Here is an 18,756-nt window from a genome sequence, read left to right as displayed (position 1 = left end):
CTGTGCAGGAATATTTTTGTGGCATAGGAGTCATTTCTGAAACCTGTGTTCTGAGGGACAGAATATTTCTCTGTCATGTATCCTGTTATAAAACAAATATTCAAATATTTATTTCAAAAATAAACCCTGGAAAGTCTGATCACATTGGAAACAAAGTCAGAATTTGTTCCAAGATTCTGAAGTGACCGAGGGGGGCTTGCACTGTCATAGCAAAGCAGCTGGTGTGAAGGAGAACAAGCTCTCTTCAAACATCACTAGAAAGAGGTGGGATGATTAGAGCACTCATACAGTTAAAAATTTGTGTGGAGAATGGAGGGAAATTAAACAATGAATGATTAAAAGCATCATTTCTTTTCAAATGAAGCATGGAGTCACAATGTCAAATGTGGCAAGTACACGAGACGGGAGAATTTCCTGAGTGTCTCTGCTGGTGAAAGGAAAAATAGAGGGAAGAAAGATGTGGAGAGGAAGGAGTTGGGAAATCACAGTGTTGAAAAGATAACTGGCAGGAAGATTTATCAGTGGGAAACCATTCAGGATCTCCAGAATTCAAACCCATACACTTCTGTTTTGTTGCAGGATGAACTTGTTTAGTTAATACTAAGGATCCTCCTTTTACATATCAAAGCATTGTTTTTAATAAGTGTGTGTGTGTGAAGGGGTGTACATGACAAAGTTGATCTGTTATACAAAAGCCATCTTTAGTCTTGGTATTAACTCCATTTTATCCTAGTCTTAAGTGCTTGTGCTGGCCATGTCTAAATATGGCAGATGAATGATGTATTTTTTTTCTGGATAGCTCTACAACATGTGTCTCTTCTGTAGTTTGTATATGTTGTGTGCACTCACATATGCTCTCTTTTGTTTTAATATGACATTAAGGGTAATTCGTATAAATATAACCATCTTGTTCCTTGATGATTAATAAAATCACTTTTAAATAGTAGTGGAGCAAAAAATATAGATTTTTTTTTTTCTAAATTGTATGCAGATACACGTTACTTTCCACTTGATCTGGGAAAATAATGTGGCTTGCTGTTTTTAGCTGCAGTTTTTAAATGCAATATTTAAAATGTTGCAGACAGAACAACAACCCATAAACACTGATATTATTTTATTCATATAACATTAATTCCCTTTTGCTCCAGATCATTGAGACCGAAAATATGATGGACCGTATTGTTAATGGCTTGTCTGAATCTAGTATCAAGGTGCGATTAGCTGCAGTCAGGTAGGAGGCTTTTCTCATTCCTACAAATACTTTTGTTCTTGTTAGAATTTCTGCTGATTTTTCAAAAGCTAGCCTGAAGTCATTTCTACTGTTGGAAAATATATTGAGGGAATTATCCTGGACTACTACAATTTTTTTTTTCCGCTATTCACAGTCTACTACTTACCACATTCTAAGCTGAGTCTTTGTATAGAAACGGTGTATGTTTTACAGTAGGATACGTGTGAAGGTGTATGTTTTACAGTGAAGGTCTATTTTGCATCCTAGATGTTTGCACAGTTTGTCCCGTTCTGTACAGCAGCTCAGGACAAGTTTTCAGGATCATGCTGTATGGAAACCTTTAATGAAGGTAAGTAAAAGAAAGTCTCAACTGCTGAAGTATTTGTTCCATTAAAGGAGTTTATGGCATCTCTTCAATTTGCATGCCTTTCTATAGAATCATAATAGAAATTACCTAGAAATCAAAATTCCGTGACCTAAGAGAGCCGTAAATCAGCAAAAGCCAAGCAGCAGCAAAGAGGACTGTCGTGTAATTATCCTATAATTCAGAATTCACGATCCCCTGAAGGGGCTTGGAGGGAATGGTTTGAATGTTTTAAGAGTTTGTGAAAGGCAAAACATGAAATCTTTGTAAATGTAAAACACACAAAAAAGACAGGATTGCTTGAAGGAACACAACTAGTATAGAAGAGGAGAGCCATGTCAAAAAAAAAAAAAAAGCAAATGTGGATGTCAGACTTCTGTGTAAAGGCAGCTGCTGGCAGTTGTTCTTTTTGATTTGTACTAAATAACTGGTATGTTCATTCCAAAACATGTTAATTCTTAATAGAAAAAATAAAAGTAATATTAAATAAAGATAAATTAATTTTCAGTCAAGATTAAGAACAACTACGTAAGTCCTTTCTCTCTCCCCCAGTATGTAGAACTGTATAAGCCACAGAAGAATGTCTAAAACAGTAGGAGTTACATAGATGTACTTTAGTGCAAGCTACTGTAAATGCAGTAATTGTTAATATTTACAGTTTGCTCACTGCTCTGAAACCAAAGGTGATATTCTGTTTCAAAGTGATCCCTTCCTTATCCTACCAGCTAACAGAGATTCCTCGCTCTCCCCTTTGTGACTGCAGGTTTTACAGAACGCTCCAAACGAAATTCTTGTAGTAGCATCTTCCACACTATGCAATCTTCTTCTGGAGTTCTCTCCAAGCAAGGAGGTCAGTATTTATCCAGAAACAAGAAGAAGAAGTAGACAAAAGTGAAGTTATACAGTGGTTCAATAAGCATAAAGGTATCTTAATTGGTAGCCACTGCTTGTGAAGCGTTATAGAGCTGAAATGTTAGGTAGACTGTATCACTGATAGCTTGTGAATTAAAAAAAAAAATCTGTTTACAGTGCTGTGTCGGTTAAATATGGCTGATTAGTTAAATGTAGTCTCTAAAGAAAATTAGACATAAAGTTTTGGAGTTTTTTACTTGTAAAACACTAAAAAATTCATAAGCAGGAAAAAAACAAACTGATAGTTGGCAGTATGATCCATTGTCTTAGGGAATTACTGCTGTGATCTTGAAAATGCTGCAATAGCTGAGGCTTGCACATTTTATTGTTCTTGAATGAGTAATACAGGATATCTGCTCTTGAGTTCTGCAATGTCTATATTTCATACAGATCATACAGACATATCAATAGTGGAACAATTCCCCACGTCTTAAATGTCTCTTAATTACAGAAAACATTGGCAAGAGTGTGGGATATGTGGGCTCCTACAGGGCACTTTGGATTACCTCAGTTTGATCAGTTGATCTTGACAGTTTTCGTCAGGTCTGTGAGACAGAAAATTACCTGAAATAACCCCAAGCACTGTTCACTGGCCCCTGGGCTTTCTCGTTCATACTGCAGATCACACTCAGCGTAGTGTTTCCACTTCAGGTTGGATTGAAATGCTGATTTCTCTGTCAGGACACGTGGTTCATGTAAAAACCATCACTGCCAAAAGAAAATACTGCTTATGCAAAATGAAGGCATATTTGGAAATGTTAGATTTGGAAGCATCTATAAACCATCTTTATTTGATGTATCACCTTTTTTTTTTTTTTGAGATAAGCCTGCTGTTACAACGTGCAGCCTTTTCCACACATTCCTGTTTTCTGATGAATTCAGCTCTTAAGCGGGTTAAAAACCACCCAGCTTCCCCCAAAACCTTGATATGCTCAATTATTCACTGCTTTTGAAGCAGTAACTTCTGGAAGAAAGGAACACCTTGCAAACTAGAGCAGCATAAGGCATTGGACGAATCCTTTTAGCACGAGCACTTCAGGTCTTAGATGAAACTAGTACTTCAAATTCAGTTCAGGTTGAAAGTGGTCGTTCCAGACTATCTATCACATGAATCAGTTTGAAAGAAAAGGTGCATGTGTTGATATCTTTCCTGTCATGTGATGTGACACTACAAAGTTTTACATTTCAGTCTTACCATCAAGAACAGTCTCCAGTTTTCTTTATTATGCTAAAGTTTTTCTGTTGGATTTTAGTTTGATCTGTTTACTAAACACAAGGATTAAATGTTGAGAAAGATATAAAGTAGCTTTCGGTGTTCTTAACCTCTTTTAAATGGTCACATACGTCCCACTTGATACCCAAAGCGACGTGATTGCTCAAGGAAGGCTTTTTGGAGAGCAGTCCCAAGCTGAAAGTTGTTGGGGAAAAGCTATTTGCTTGTGTGAATGTGGCAGATGTGTGCGTAGTATCACAGAAGTGTGTGTGTATATGTGTACATGTAAATGGATACACATGAGATTAAAGCAGTCTTGACCTGAGTTTTTTATAAAAACTTACCTTTTAATGCTCAAGAATATAGGATGTGGCTGGGACAGTTTGTTTGAGTGGACTGGACATGTTGTAAACTCAAGAATAAGATATAAGCAAGACCTTTTTGTATGATATTCAGATTTCTATCTATGTCTAATGAGTCTAAGTAGTATTTTAAAGATTTTTTTTTTTTTTTCCCCTCTTCATTTTAGCCTATTTTAGAATCAGGAGCCATAGAACTTCTATGTAGTTTAACACAGAGTGAAAATCTTGCCTTGCGAGTGAACGGCATTTGGGCTTTAATGGTAAGTAGAACACCCTGATGAAATCCTGCTTGTGATTTTGCGGTGTATGTAACTCATCAGTAGTTATTAAAAATAACATACCTGAAATCTGGCTTGTCTTTCCACCTAACTACAGAGGAAAACAGCATCAGCCTGGAACATTTCATCAATTAGTCCATAAAATAAAATAAACTCTTCAGTTCTGATACCAGTTCAGTTGCCAAGATCGTTCAGTATTGTCAGTAGCATGCCAGGGGACAAATAAAAGCAGATAATAACCAGGTCAGCCCTGTAGCTGTTCCTCATAAATTGCCACCTTTGCAAGATTCATTTTAGCAAGGATATAGGCTTGCAGGTAACAATCTATTAAAAGAGTGAAAGCCCAGGTTTAAGGTAAAAAAATAAAGCAAAAAATTTGTCTCTTTCAGAATATGGCATTTCAAGCGGAACAGAAGATCAAATCGGACATCTTACGAGGTCTGAGTACAGAGCAGTTATTCCAGTTGCTTTCTGATTCCGATGTAAATGTTCTAATGAAAACTTTGGGACTGCTCAGGAATCTTCTATCCACTCGCCCAGTAAGTAGAGCTGCAAACAGACCTTCTTCTGAAAGCTGATCTAACACGCAGACGATAAAAATTAATTCTTGATCGTTTTTGTAAGACAAGTTATTTTTCTGTTTAATGTTCGATATATTGCTAAAACTGAGGCCTTTGGATTTATCCAAGTATCTGTAACCAGTTGTACAAATCGATGTAAGAAAATATTTGAAAGAATTCTCTACATCTGTGAAAACTTTGTAATTATTATCAAATACAGAACTAGGCAGTTACATCGAATGTTCAATTCCATTGCTTTTAGCTTTCAGCAAAAGCGTAATCCCCTGTGAAGAACGGAGAGAAAACATGCAGCAAACATTTTTAGGGAGGGGGAAAAAAAACCTACAAAGCCTCTACTGTGCATTTATCACGTATTGTGTTTCTACCATAAAAAGGTCACTACAAAAAAATCTTCTGATATTTGTGCTCATTTAGTCTCAATAAGCTTCATAGAAAATTAGCTCTGTCTTAATGTGAAAAGATATTTAAAACCAGTCATTCATTAAAATCACCCTGAGGTCTGACAGCAAAGTCTCATTATCAGTTAGGGTGTTCTTAGCTGAAACTGTGTCCCAGCTTCACCTACTTTCTGTAGGATATTTTAGAGCCAGAACCAGCCTTTCTCATTCTGTACCCAAAACTCCCTCCAAAATAATTTACCCATCACCTTTTGAATGAAGTCTCACTATTAGCAGTTTTAAGAAATCCTACAAGAATCCCTGAGGTCTTAAAAAATTGTAGTGTGCCCTGTGCAGGTAACTCTGGTGGCCGTTTGCTGCCACTCTGGAGTTTTGCCATCAGTTAATACAGCAGATCTATTTTCATCTTTTCCTGTTACTCCTAATGATTGATTTTATTCTAGTATAGGTGTTTGTAGTCTACGATCACATCATCTTTTATGTGCAAGTCTCCTAACTTGAGACAGTTTTCCTAGATGACAAGTAATGTATATGGCTTATTTCTGTGAACCCTCTCTGACCTGTAAAATGTGGATGTCGGACCTGGTCACAGTGATCCAGTAAGAGCAGCAAATACCAGATAAGAAACCTCAGTTTTCTTACCCCATTCTGATATCCCCCTGTTACCAGGAGTGGAGAGAAGTGGGTTTTTTCTAACAGCAACATCATACTTAGAGCTCGTGTCCAGCAGGATTCAGTCTCCGTGCAGCTGGGAAACCAGTGTCTTTCCTCCAGGTGATAGGGAGAGCAGAGCCAAGGCCCATGTCGTGCTCTCTCAAACAAGACCAAGCTTCAGGTGAAGAGGAATATTGTCAAGTGTTTCTGCTGTGATGGGTTCTTGGTTTTGGGAGGCGTTGCTTCGTGTGATGCTGCTCCTCTTTAGTTAGAGTTACTCAGTAGGAGGAGGAATGCCTGTTCTTTGTCTGGAAGGTTGCGCTGACTGTATTTCATCATTGCTTTGGCAGCACATAGATCATATAATGAGCACTCATGGGAAGCAAATCATGCAAGCAGTGACCCTCATTCTGGAAGGAGAACACAATATAGAAGTCAAAGAGCAGGTACCCTTTTTATTTCATGTTGTCTTGGCAGAATGAAATTTAAGAAACAGCTAAGAATGCTTATTCTTTCTCAATGTGTCAGCTGTACTTGAGATTATGATGTACTGTGAATATTTTACTGAGATCTGTCAGACTAATAACTTCGGTACCTACAAGAATGCTCTTCTTTCTAATGGATTATTACAAATGTGTTTGAATTGAATCCAGAGTGGTTTTTTAAGTGTAGGTTTGGTAAAGAGGAGGACGCTGTATGTGAGAACAGAAGAATTAAATCTAAGTGCCTGGCAGAAAGGAGACAGTAGGAATAAGGGAAGAGAAAGAAGCCACCAGGATTTCACACTGGGGAAAGTGTCGTGGTTCTTTGCTCCTGTAGCAGCAGTTGGAGCAGTCAGTAATGAAGATCATCATCGCCTGCCTTCTGGCAGTAAAACACGCTGTGCTGGGAGACGGGGTAACTCAGCTGTTCCGCAGGAGCCACCAGCAATTAGAGGAGAGGCACTAGCAGGGAAAAGAGTGTTGCCCCCGGAAAAAGTGGGGAAGGACATGCCCCGACAAACTAAATCTTAAACAATATGCGAGAGAAAAGGGTGTTGGTAGCAAACAGCACAGCGAATGAGTGTAAAAATAGAGCTAAATCCAGGCTGGTCTAAATCTCTGCTCAGTGAAGAATGGGCTGAAGGCAAACAGGCCTTTTGTGGCTATTTAAGAGCAAAATTAGAAAAACAAACAAACAAAACCAAACAAAACCCCCCCACTGACATGAATGCAGTGCAGCTCAGACACAGGCACCACACAAGTGCTGATCGTTCTTTGGTGTCCTCCTGTGGTCATCCCTGCATGTCCATAAAAGACGGATAATTCTCCCACAGCAATTTGGGAAGGAATTTGTAGAGCGTCTCCTGAGAACCAGGAGCGTTGCCTCTGCAACTCTTAATGCCATGTGCCAACATGGGCTGTGTTGTGCCAAGGTTATGCTGTGGATTGGCTTCTCTAGTTTGCAAGAAATAACCAGAAATGTTAGTAGTTTGAATTATCTCTGCAGGCAAGATGTGTGATGAGACTTGTTGGAAAAACTTTACTAATCTAGTGTATCAGCAGTTAGGCCTCTGTCTTCCCTTTTCCTGGCCTGAACAACTAGATGGGTATTTTTTTTTCCTCTAGCAGCTGATAAAGAATATACTGCATTATTTTCCAACTTATTTAATCTTTTCTGTATGCTGTGTATTTCCATGGGAGACTTAAAATTTTACTCATTGAAATGAATGAATGAACATTGCTTTGTATTTTAAAATGGCAATAACTGATGTTTTTTGCCAGGGCTGTTCAGCCATAGCTGTTAACTCTTTGGCATTGACCCCAGATGTAAGTAAGCTGGAAACTCCAGATTAAAGATACTAAAACTAATTAAATAAATTGTTTAGCACAAATTCAAAGCTGTCAGGGAAACTCTGTAAATCATGGGATGTGATCTGTAGCCAAATAACAGTTTTTTCTCTCTTTCAGACACTATGTATACTTGCCAATATAGCAGATGGAACAACGGCAAAAGAACTGATTATGACCAATGATGACATCCTGCAGAAAATCAAATACTACATGGTACGGGGAATTTCTCTTAAAGGTTTTATGTTGGCCCTTTGCAGGAATGAAAAGAGGGTATTTCAGCATTTTGTCATGTAAATTATTCAGTATCATGTCCTTAACTTCTTCCATATACCCGATTGTGTTTAAGAAATCAGGTGGTACAGAGCCATACTGGGGTTCTGATGAAAATGAAAAATCTAAGAATGTTATAGTGACTTAAGTAATATCTGCAACAAATCTACATGGAAAATGTTTCGTGATCTTGGAAAAGACATATTTTGTGGACCTCCATAAATATTTGGAAGGAATTGATTGAACGCTACTCAAGTGCCTTATGTTATGGCACTGTCTGAGAGAAGCTGCAGATAAGAATTAGTCTCTAACTTTGCTACCTTATTTGTTACAGGATGAGTGTCAAAATGTAAGTCTATGAATTTCTGAATTTTTTTCTTCTAAACTTGAGTATTATTTTTCTATATTTAGAGTCATTCAAATGCTAAACTCCAGCTTGCTGCCATGTTCTGTATATCTAATCTCATATGGAATGAAGAAGAAGGTAAGAGCTTCATTATTAATACATATACAAGTTACTATCCTGATGAAGAGGCTAATTTTGCATAATAATAAATATTTGTAGTGCACAGCACAGTGGGATCCAAAGCATAAAGGGAGACATCATTACAGGAATGATATGGAATAAGTGAGAGTGGTCAGGAGGACATTGAGGAAAGTGTAGAGAGCTGTTCTGGGGCACGAAGGGGAGACACAAGAAGAATGTGTCAATAAATAGTTGATTGTGGCTTTGTTTTTTTGTTGTTTTTTACACCCTACGGTGTAACTTATGCCACATTTCTCAGGTCACAGAACCTCATTCAGTGTGTGACACTTGGCTGTGCTCCTGCTGACCTTCTGCTCATTGTACTGGCACTATCCAGTGCTCTTGTCAGACTCAAAACCACCTCCAATTAAATGTTCTCTGCACCCAAAACAGAGAGATGAGAGTAAAACAACTGTGGTCAAGCTTCTGACTTCAAGATAAAATGTGTTCAGATTTTTGCCTTCAAAATTTTCTTTAAACATATGCACATGGAGTACAAATAAAGAAACTCGAGCTCCCTTGGGAAGTAGCCACAGCTGAGGGAGTTTTTCCATTGCTGTATTCTAACTGAGCTGTGTTCCGTACCCCTCCTGTAAGGCGGCTTCTCCTACCACTCCTTTCTTCTGTTCTGCAGACATTTATTTTTGGTGCTGTTCTCAACAACGTGATTTATCGTTGTAGGTTCACAAGAACGCCAAGATAAACTACGAGACATGGGAATAGTAGATATTCTACATAAATTGAGTCAGTCATCAGATCCCAACCTGTGTGACAAGTGAGTATAAAGAAAAACTCAAAAGGAAGATTAGAGGGAAAACTTTGCTTTTTGTTTAAAAAGTATCTTGTTTTGAAATCTTTTTATTACAGAAAAATTCCCCAGAAAAACTGTGTATCATTGCACTGACTTTTACGGTGTACGAAGAAATTGTAATGAACGCTTACTTAAACAGCAGGTTTTGCATTGTTCGGGAGTAACAATTTTTGCTGAAGTCCTCAACAGTATAAAATAACTACACTTAAGACTTTTCTAAGCCGGTGGAAGGTTCAGTCTGAAATATCACTGATACACAAATATTTGTGTATGCCTTGGACTATTAACAAAGTTCTAGAGGATTGGAACAATGCTAAACCATCTCATAACACTATAAATTACAAAGATAATGCAGGATCACCACTGTTGTTAATCTCAAATTTGTTTAAAGTAATTAAGCTTAACAGTAACTTTTCACATACCTGTTCATTTAGTCATGTTATAGTATCTACACAGATCATCTACCTTCTTCACAAACACATGTAACCAAAATAGCTAATGACAGGTTCTGGTTTTTTATGTTAACTTTTTTTCAATTATCCCACGTACAGTTAGTAACAACCCATATTTCTTTGCTGAACTAAAGGAGATGATCTGATTTTTGGAAGAGGTCATACACGGACAACACAACTCAAAACTGTGCAGTGTTTTAAAATGCATGAAATTAGGCTTTCTTGTTTTTATGAAAGAGATTCCAGTGTTCTTAGGCCTGTTTAGTAAAGTTAGGACTTCTCTGTTTAAAATTCTGTGCCAAAGTATCAATATTAAAGGTGATGATCAAGAACATACACATATCAATAAACAGGCTCAGAGAAAATTATGGAGAAGCTAAACAGGGTTTTCAAACAGTGAGAAATAGGAAGAAAACTGAGACCAGTAAAAATACTTTCTGGTAAATGAGCATTTACTTGTCAACCGAGTCTTAAAACACTTAAACCTTGGTGTGTGGGGGACAAAGGAGCAGAGCTGCTCACTCCAGGTGGTAGGAGACACTGAATTAGCTAAAGCGATGGTGACACTGCAACGCTAGACTCTGGGGAGGTGTTCTTTTCTTAACAAAAACGTTATGCAACGTTAGGTTACGTAAATTCTAGTATTGCACTGGCTTCTGGTATTGCACTTCTTTTCTCCCTCTCGCCTCATGGTATGTTTTTGGTAGAAGCGGTATTCCTGCCAGAACTAACATGCTTTTGGCATGTTCTCTTCCATTTCTGAGCTCAAAGACCTGCTTTTCGTGGTACATCTGTGTTACAGAACAGTAATTGCTGTTCATTATTCTTGCTCTTAAGGGATTTTTTTTTGGTAAGGTGTGTTGATAATGAGGTTCGATATACATCTAAAGCCCCACCACACTTGAAAGTTGCACAGTTTATGCTGAACATGTAATATAGATAGTTAGATCATCTGTTCTGTTTCTTAGATGCAAGGTGGATTCTGAAATTGTTACAGCCTCGCAGAGCATTTGTGCACTAGGGGCCGGATCCTTCCAGGCTGAAGGAACCAGCTGCTCGACTTCCTTTTACCTCATTCACCATCCCTCTCTTGATGGCACAATATATACTAGGTAAAGCTGTTGATGATAAAGCAAAACGCCAACAATTAACAGGTTGTTCCTTTGTTGCAGGGCGAAGACAGCACTCCAGCAGTATCTTGCATGATCAAAGACTAATTGAATCTATGGACACCCCTTAAGGAACAGCAGGAGATATTCCTGACTCCTTGTATTTGCACAAGTCACCTTGGGCTGCATTTTTCTCAGGTGCAGGGAGCTGCTTTGCAGAAACAGTTGAAATGATCAGGTCTCCAGTGCACTTGAGAATTTTCTTGAGGTAGTTTCTTTACTCAGAGGACTCTCGGGGGGTTGTTTTGGTTTTTTGGGTTTTTTTTTCCTGAGCTACCTGGACTTTCGGATAGAACAATCAGTCATCATTTTCCTTTCGGGCCTACAATTTTCTGCTTTTGCTGCAGCCTGCGTGTGTGGGTGGGTGTGCTTGAGTGCGTGCGTGTGCTTGGGTGAAAGTGCGTGGGTGTGATACCTCAATTTTGGTTTTCTTTTTTTTTGTGTGTGTGTGAAAATCTTTTTCTACAGGTTTTCAAGGGTTAACCATTGTTTGCTGTACGAATACTTCAATGAATTATATACAGTTTGAATGAAATGTTATTTAAAAAAAAAACCAACCAAACTGTTGTATCCCATAAAGTTTATTTTGAATTTTGAACAGATGAATGTTTTTAAGTAAAATATATGCATTTCTGAACTTGAGCTTAACTTACATTATACTTCCTTTTTAAAGAGAAAAATAGAGGGAGACGGTAGACCCCACATTATAAGCAGCACATTCTGTACTGACAAGGTCCAAGGATTCTTTACCACCACACAAGGTCACCTGGTACTGATGACATGCTCAGATCCGTGGAATGGGTCAACTGGATTGGTTTGGGATTCTTTACGTTTTTAGAAGAAAAGCTCATTCTGCGGAGTTTTTGACTGTTGGCATTTCTGGAAAGGAACAGGCGGCTGCAATATCAGCAGGCATAAGCTATGGCGTTAGGAGCCAAGGACTTGCTCAGATAACTGCGAAAGGATTAGCTTGTTTCACTGGCGATAAGTATTTGCCGATCACTAATATCACGAGAGCAAACAGTATGTTGCAGAAGTTTTAACTTCAAGAGACCAGAAGGAGCTGGCAAGCAGTGGTTAAGGGATTGCTTTTGTTTTGCATCCTTTACCTCCAGATATAGTTAAGAGACTTCCAAATTATGTCCACGAAAGATCAACTAGGTGCATTAAGCTGGGGAAGAATTGGGTTTTGGGTTTGGTTGTTGGTTGGTTTGGTTTTTTTGGGTTTTTTTAGCTCAGTAATGTTGCTACAGATTTTGTGTATATATGCAGATATACACACTTGCATGGATTTGGATACCTGGATAAGAAACGATGGGATTTTACTATGTTCAGAAGCCTAGATTGTCCATAAGTTCCTGAAATTGTGCCTGTAAGTGTGGAGGAGAAAATACGAGTACAAATGAAGACGACTGCGTAAGGTTAGGCTGGAATATGAGGCCCCAGTGCCTTCACAGTCAAATACTCAAAGAAACAAATGAGGGCAGCAAGGAGCTCTCCTTCATGCAGTTTGGGGTTCTTGCTTTCTTCCTGTATCTACTTTCTGATGTCAGTTTAGACCATAGTTTTAATAGTCAGAATCTCCAAACACTCTATTTCCATAGCACTAACAGGCACACTGAAGATTGCAGCTGATGTCTTAAACCAAATCTTTCTTTTGTTACGTGGAACTTCAGGAAGGCTGCAGCAAGAAGAGAGGTCTGTAACTTTGCTAACCAATTTTGATAAGTATCTTAATCTTCTGTTTCTAATCAGAAGGTCAAATTGCAATAGCCTTACTTTTTTCCAAGGTAACTACTTGTGTCAGAAAATGTGACCACAGTTTGGCCTGGAATTTGAATGTGCTGTGTATCAGATAACTGTTATCACTTGGTTGCGAAGGAGAATATATACATTTCATGTAACTTCTTCCACTCTTGAAAGACAAATAAAAGTGAGCACCTGACACTTTTTCCCCAGGCATTGCAGTAAGTGACTGGCGGTTTTTTTAATGTCCTTCTGCAAATTTTTCATGGCGGACTTTGGGGGCTGAACAAAAGGGAAAGTAAAAATGTGTGAGAACCTGATAAATATCAGTATCTCAGAAATGAAGTCTTATTTATAAAATTCAATCAAATGTATTTTTGCTTGAACTGAGAAGAAAGTTCTGAGGCAGGAATTGCAAATGCAAAACTACAGCGTGCATCTGACTTCTAAATTTGCACTTCTGCTATGTACATTCAGGAGCTCAAGTTCTTACATATCTCTTCTTGTCTTCCCCCAATTCACTTTTCTAAAAGCAAATCTGAGTTTGATTCTATAAAACTTCGGTGCCTAAAGGTGTTCAGAAAAAAGGTGAGTAAATATCTGTGTACGTGTTTTGAGGTGGTTTCCTAAAATTCTACCAGAAAAACTGAAAAACAATGCTCAGACAATCTTATTGCTGCATGAGAACAGTTGACGTTTTCCACAAATATTGATAGGACAAACTGTTGGATGAGAACATTTTTACATTCAGTTAAGCTTTGTGAATAATTTTTGATGTTGCTATAGGTATGTACAAAAAGAAGAATATTGTAAATAAAAAGAACTTTTACCAGAACACCTAGATTTTTCTCAGCTTCATGGAGACATCTGGGTTTCCTGTGCCAGCGTCTCTACAGACTGACAGTTGCCAGCCTGAGATTTGCAGGGGGAACAGACTTGTTTGCTCGTTGGCCAGAGAACTACAGGGTTGCTTGCAAAACAAGGCAAGTACAGGGTTTGTCTGGACGCAATACAAATCACCAGGATTTCTGCTGTTCTTGTGCTGTTTCTCTTCTGAAAACCAGCCCTAATGAATTTTGATAAGTGTGTCCACTCTTTATATCTGGGTGCAGCGGTGGTGATTCTTCCCTTGGAGGTTACATGTGTCAAAAAGTTGTGCAGCAAGTTTGGCGTGCTGGTTGTCAGACAAATGGGACACTTCATTGCTCCCCGCCACCTCCAGTCCACATTTGGAGTAGTCTCTCCCACACAAAGTCAAACGAGACTTATTTCACTGTTTTCCAATCACCAATTTGTGTTGTAATAGTGGAAGAAGCTAAGTGACCTGCTCAAAAATATCTTTTGCCAGTATATTCTTAAGGCAAACGGTTCATATTCTTTAAAATTTATTTTTACAGACGTCAGCCATTGCAGTAGACGCTGCACCTCCATGAAACTGCTGAAGCAGTGGCACAGCAGACAGAAGAATAGTTGAGGTGCATGAGATTAGATTCTTGAAGACTAGAAAATGGGTTTAACAGGACTGTCTTTGGTAATCCTAAAGTGTAAGTGCATGGTAGGTGTAAACACGCAACATTTCAGTAGTGGTTAAAGTCATCAGGACTTCACTGGAGGCTTTTTTCTGCAAAAAGAGGCACTTGCTGGGGGCATCTGTGGGTGCAGCTTGCGGAGCTGGAGGTGGGGGAGCCCTGGCTGAGGCTCAGCCCCACTATGTCCCCTCGAGGTACTGGGGTGTCCCCTCAGCTTGCCCGTGGTGCTAGGGGGGGTGACATGCCAAAACCTGAACCCTCAACCAGCTGGAGGACCAGGCCACCAGATATCATGTGCCATCCAAGGTCTGCACCTGGAACCCGAGTCACTCCAGGCCTGGGAAGGGATGGGGTGAGCAGCAGCCCTGCCCAAATGGGCATCACCCTGCAGGGGTGCTGGGCACGGGTGCTGTGATCTCACTGCAAACAAGGAAAAAAAACCCTACCAACCTTCAAAAACTGAGCTGCGTTTGGAGTGGAGCCAGCAACTTATGCCCTCTGCTCGGTGCTGGGGAGGTCGTGTCTGGATCCCATGCTTTGTTTTGAGCCCCTAGTTAAGGTGGGACAGAGGAAAACCAGAGTACGGGGGGCATGCAGTGGGCTGGGGGGAGTTGGGCAGGTTGGACAGAGAGGAGGCAGAGGGGCCCCAACAGCAGCTGCCGCGGAAGGGGAGCGATGGGGAGAAGGAGCTGAGCTGAACTTGCCGGCTGCAGCGGATGCTGGGAGGGGGAGCGGGGCGGGCTGGGCTGTCCCTGCGCCCTGACGCTGCCATGGCAGTGTTGGGATGCTGCCATGGCAGCGTTGGCGTCACCTTTGCCACCCTCACAGGCTGCTGTGTCTGTGCAGCGAGAGCAGTACCTCGTCTCTGAAAAGCACGTAAGCAGAGCTGCGTCCAGGCTTTGGCGCTGCCGCGGGCAGTACGGCCTGGGTGGAGGAGCAACAATGGGTAAAAAGCTTTCTTTGCAGTGCAGGTTGGCCAGCAGTTGGATTCACGTAACTAGAGGACGTCTGCAGTGCTGTGCGCTTGGGACCGCTGCTCAAAGGACCCTTGTTCCTGCAGAAGAATGGCTGCAAAGAAAAAGGAGGTAGTGCCGCAGGTAGTAGGGGCCAGAATTCTAATGCATCTTTTGAAACCATAGCAAATGCGAAGGATGAAGTTCAGTCCTGGGCTATCTCAGATTTTGCTGGCAAAGCCCTACTGTGGGGTCCTTGTGGTGGAAAAGCATTCCTGGAGGCAGGCAGGGAGATGGGAAAACAGGGCAAGTCGGATGTCCCCCCGCAGTCCCTGCTGTGGGGTGCACAGGGACGTGCTGCGGGGCCACAGGTTGCGTTTCAGAGCTGTTAGGAGCTGGCACAGGTTTGGCTGCTTTTGCAGATCAAAATACATCTGTGTTTCATTGGACAGCTGTTCAAAGGACGTTTAGAAGTAGGGAACTGGGCAAGGGGGGGATTTTCCTGGATGGCAAGCGTCACTGGACGTTTCTGACCTGTTCACATATTTAGGAAGATCACCAAAAGTGGAGAAGTTTGGAGCAACAAGAAAAATTCAAAGGCTGAAAAACCTATTTAACAATGATCTGTAGAGGAATTTTTCCCTGTTTACACTGTGTAAGTGACCTAATGATGCTTTACAACTACCTGCATAGGGGAGAGAGGGTTTCTGCGAGCAGTTTAGTATGCAAAAACATTGAGAAACCCAAAGTAGGTTATGAAAGTCTCCTTCAAATTTTGAAACACGTTCAGTCTTCACAAGAGTGAAATACAAAAGGAGATTATGGGCTCTTTAACCTTCTGTGTTCACTGTTAAAATTGGAAAGCACAGACTGAAAATGTGAACATTTGTGTAAGAGAAAGAGGGTAACTTACATTAAGGTAAATTGGTTTCTACTGCTGGTTGTCCCACTGTGTTCCTGTGTGATGGGGAAAATGACATCAACCAGACTTGGCATCTGTGGCAACTAGGGAAAAGCTGGGTCTAAATGTGCAAAAATTTGATTGTTCACATCTGCAGGTGAAAGCTGAACCTCATGTAGGACATAGTGTGATATCCTACAAGAGTTCTGGTTATACTAGAGAAAAGCAAACTCCTAGCAGCCTCAGGGCTTCCAAATTAGCAAAGCACTTTGAAGGGCGCCGGCATCACCTTCCGAGTCCATCAGTGAACTCACAGCTGAACTCACCACAAATTATTATTATTATCATTAATGATGTGAACTCATCAGTGTTCTGTGAGACACTCTGAGGATGGTCCTAGCACTACCGATACCTGGAATAATTAAATTTCTTAATTCTGCAGGTGTTCTCTGAAAAAATTAGGCTTGGGGTCATGTGCTGAAGAGGAAAACGGACGGAGATGTTTGAGCAACTCCTCCGAGTGAGGTGGGGTCCTGCAGAAACCGTACTGGGTGACCTCTAGTGACAGCTCTGGAAATCTGTAATAGGCCCTTCAATTTGCACTGGAATTTCCACTCTTGGAAATCTCGACTTTGCAGTTTTAGGGGTCCTTTAATGCATGTTGGCGTTAATCATTGTAAAATAGCTGGCCTTATTGTAACTTAGTGTCTTCCAGTGTAGACTAAATGTCATTAGGATTAATGATACCAACTGAGAAAGTTATTAGGAACCCTCATTGTTCAGGATGAACAAAACCAGATCTTAACCTTTCTTAAGAAGCTTGTTTTTTAGAAAAACATATTGCGTTTTTTGAAGTACATACTAAGTGGCAATTCCTGTAAGATGGGGAAGATTCTAAAGATATTATTTTTCCTTTTAAACAACAGTATTGGAAGTGTGGGATAATATAGTACATGGCACAATGTATGGAATTGTCTAGAGCATCCTCAACTGGGTAAATCCCTGAGCAACTTGATTAAACACTGACCTTTGAGCAGGGGATTAGACTAAGGAGTCCGCAGGTTCCTTCCAATCCAGATCTTTCTATTCTCTCTGCTGTTCACTATGTTTTGGGAGCCTTTATGTAGCAGCTAGTGATTCAGGTAGGATATGCTGGGCTCAGACCACCCGCTAGTGCGCTGGCATCATGAAAGCTGTGTAACTGCTTGATTTATCAAGACTGAAACATCTTGGAGCACAAGTGTGATGGGAGCGGCTGAGGGAGCTGGGGGTTCAGCTGGAGAACAGGAGCTGAGGGGAGACCTTCTGATCTCTGACCTGCCTGAAAGGAGCTTGGAGCCAGGGGGGGTCGGGCTCTGCTCCCCAGGAACAAGCGCCAGGACCAGAGGAAACGGCCTCAAGTTGCACCAGGGGAGGTTGAGGTTGGATCTGGGGAACAATTTCTTCCCCAAAGGGCTGTCGGGCATTGGAACAGGCTGCCCAGGGCAGTGCTGGAGTCACCATCCCTGGAGGGGTTGGACAGAGATGAGGTGCTTAGGGACGTGATGTAGAGGTGGACTTGGTAGTGTTAATAGTTGGACTAGATATCTTTAAGGTCTTTTCCAACTTAAATCATTCTATGATTTTATGATCTCAACAAAATATAGTCTCTGTGCAGGCATGGTGAGAAACTGCTGGTGGAGAATGATCTGGTTTATCAATCTGATGAGGCCTGGATGTGAAACAGGTGTGGGGAAAGGAGGATGCGTGCTTGAGCTGTGTGTTGGAGCAGCACCCAGAGCTGCGGGTCAGCCCAGATGCCACCTTGCTGCTGCTTTTGGGCACGGTGCTCTGAGCAGGGACCTGGTGGGTGTCCCTGGCTGTGTGACTCTCCTCCGTGTCCATGCTGCTCGTGCTGTGATCCAGGCAGCCTGCAGAGAGCCAGCCAGCTATCACCGGCAGCTCTTCACTGTTTTGGCTGCTAGCCTGTGTTAGAATGTGGCAGACTTCCATTTAAGTGAAAGCAAAGTAGCTCTTTGTGTTTCTGCTGCCGCAGCGGCGCTCAGGTGGGGAGCTTGGGGTCCCTCATCCCCACTGCTCCTCCTGGTACACACACCTGCAGTGCTACACGGTAAATTGAGGCACAGCAGGAACATCTGGAGCCCTTCCCTGCCCATGGATCTGGCTGCGTGGCCGCACAAGGGCTTGTGTTGCCAGAAAAGCAGAATGATGCCAGGGAAAGCCTGAGGTTGTCATTGTTTCATAGACCTTCCCTCTTGTGCCATACACAGCACAGCCTGGCAGGTTCAGCCAGGGATCTGGTTGGTCAGCCGTGATGCTGATCACCCAGAAGATGCAGGGGAGCATCTCCACAGCCACCCCCCAGGACAACTCTTAGTCTTTCTGCAAACTGGGGTCCCCAAGCAGCCAGACTGGTCAAATAGTTGCCACAAAAAGGGGGAGCAACTAAAAAGCTCTTGCTTGGATGATCCTACACTTTCCATCTGCCTTTCCTTGGTTCTTGTGAGACAATTTAGGTCTCTAATCCAATAAGCCAACCAGGTAGTACCTGATGACTTACTGTTGCTTTTACTG

The 18,756-nt window shown here is 41.2% G+C and overlaps 1 protein-coding gene across 5 annotated transcripts in view; it reads left to right on the top strand.

Annotated features, from left to right (window-relative positions):
- The window catches only part of ARMC8 (armadillo repeat containing 8), a 67,647-nt gene extending 54,026 nt beyond the window's left edge, over positions 1–13,621 (top strand). For all 5 annotated transcript variants that reach the window (XM_065639690.1, XM_065639689.1, XM_065639692.1 and 2 more), the window contains 10 exons: positions 1,149–1,231; positions 1,499–1,580; positions 2,359–2,445; positions 4,250–4,342; positions 4,750–4,899; positions 6,344–6,439; positions 7,943–8,038; positions 8,507–8,579; positions 9,303–9,396; positions 11,057–13,621. In XM_065639690.1, the coding sequence (XP_065495762.1) occupies positions 1,149–1,231; positions 1,499–1,580; positions 2,359–2,445; positions 4,250–4,342; positions 4,750–4,899; positions 6,344–6,439; positions 7,943–8,038; positions 8,507–8,579; positions 9,303–9,396; positions 11,057–11,090 (888 nt within the window). In that variant the 3' untranslated portion in view covers positions 11,091–13,621. The remainder of the gene's footprint in view (positions 1–1,148; positions 1,232–1,498; positions 1,581–2,358; positions 2,446–4,249; positions 4,343–4,749; positions 4,900–6,343; positions 6,440–7,942; positions 8,039–8,506; positions 8,580–9,302; positions 9,397–11,056) is intronic.
- Positions 13,622–18,756: the final 5,135 nt, after the last annotated feature.

Source organism: Caloenas nicobarica, chromosome 8 (genome assembly GCF_036013445.1).
Source record: "Caloenas nicobarica isolate bCalNic1 chromosome 8, bCalNic1.hap1, whole genome shotgun sequence".
Lineage (NCBI taxonomy): Eukaryota > Metazoa > Chordata > Aves > Columbiformes > Columbidae > Caloenas > Caloenas nicobarica.
Note: the sequence above shows the minus strand (reverse complement) of the source record. Positions and strands in the feature narration are given on the sequence as shown.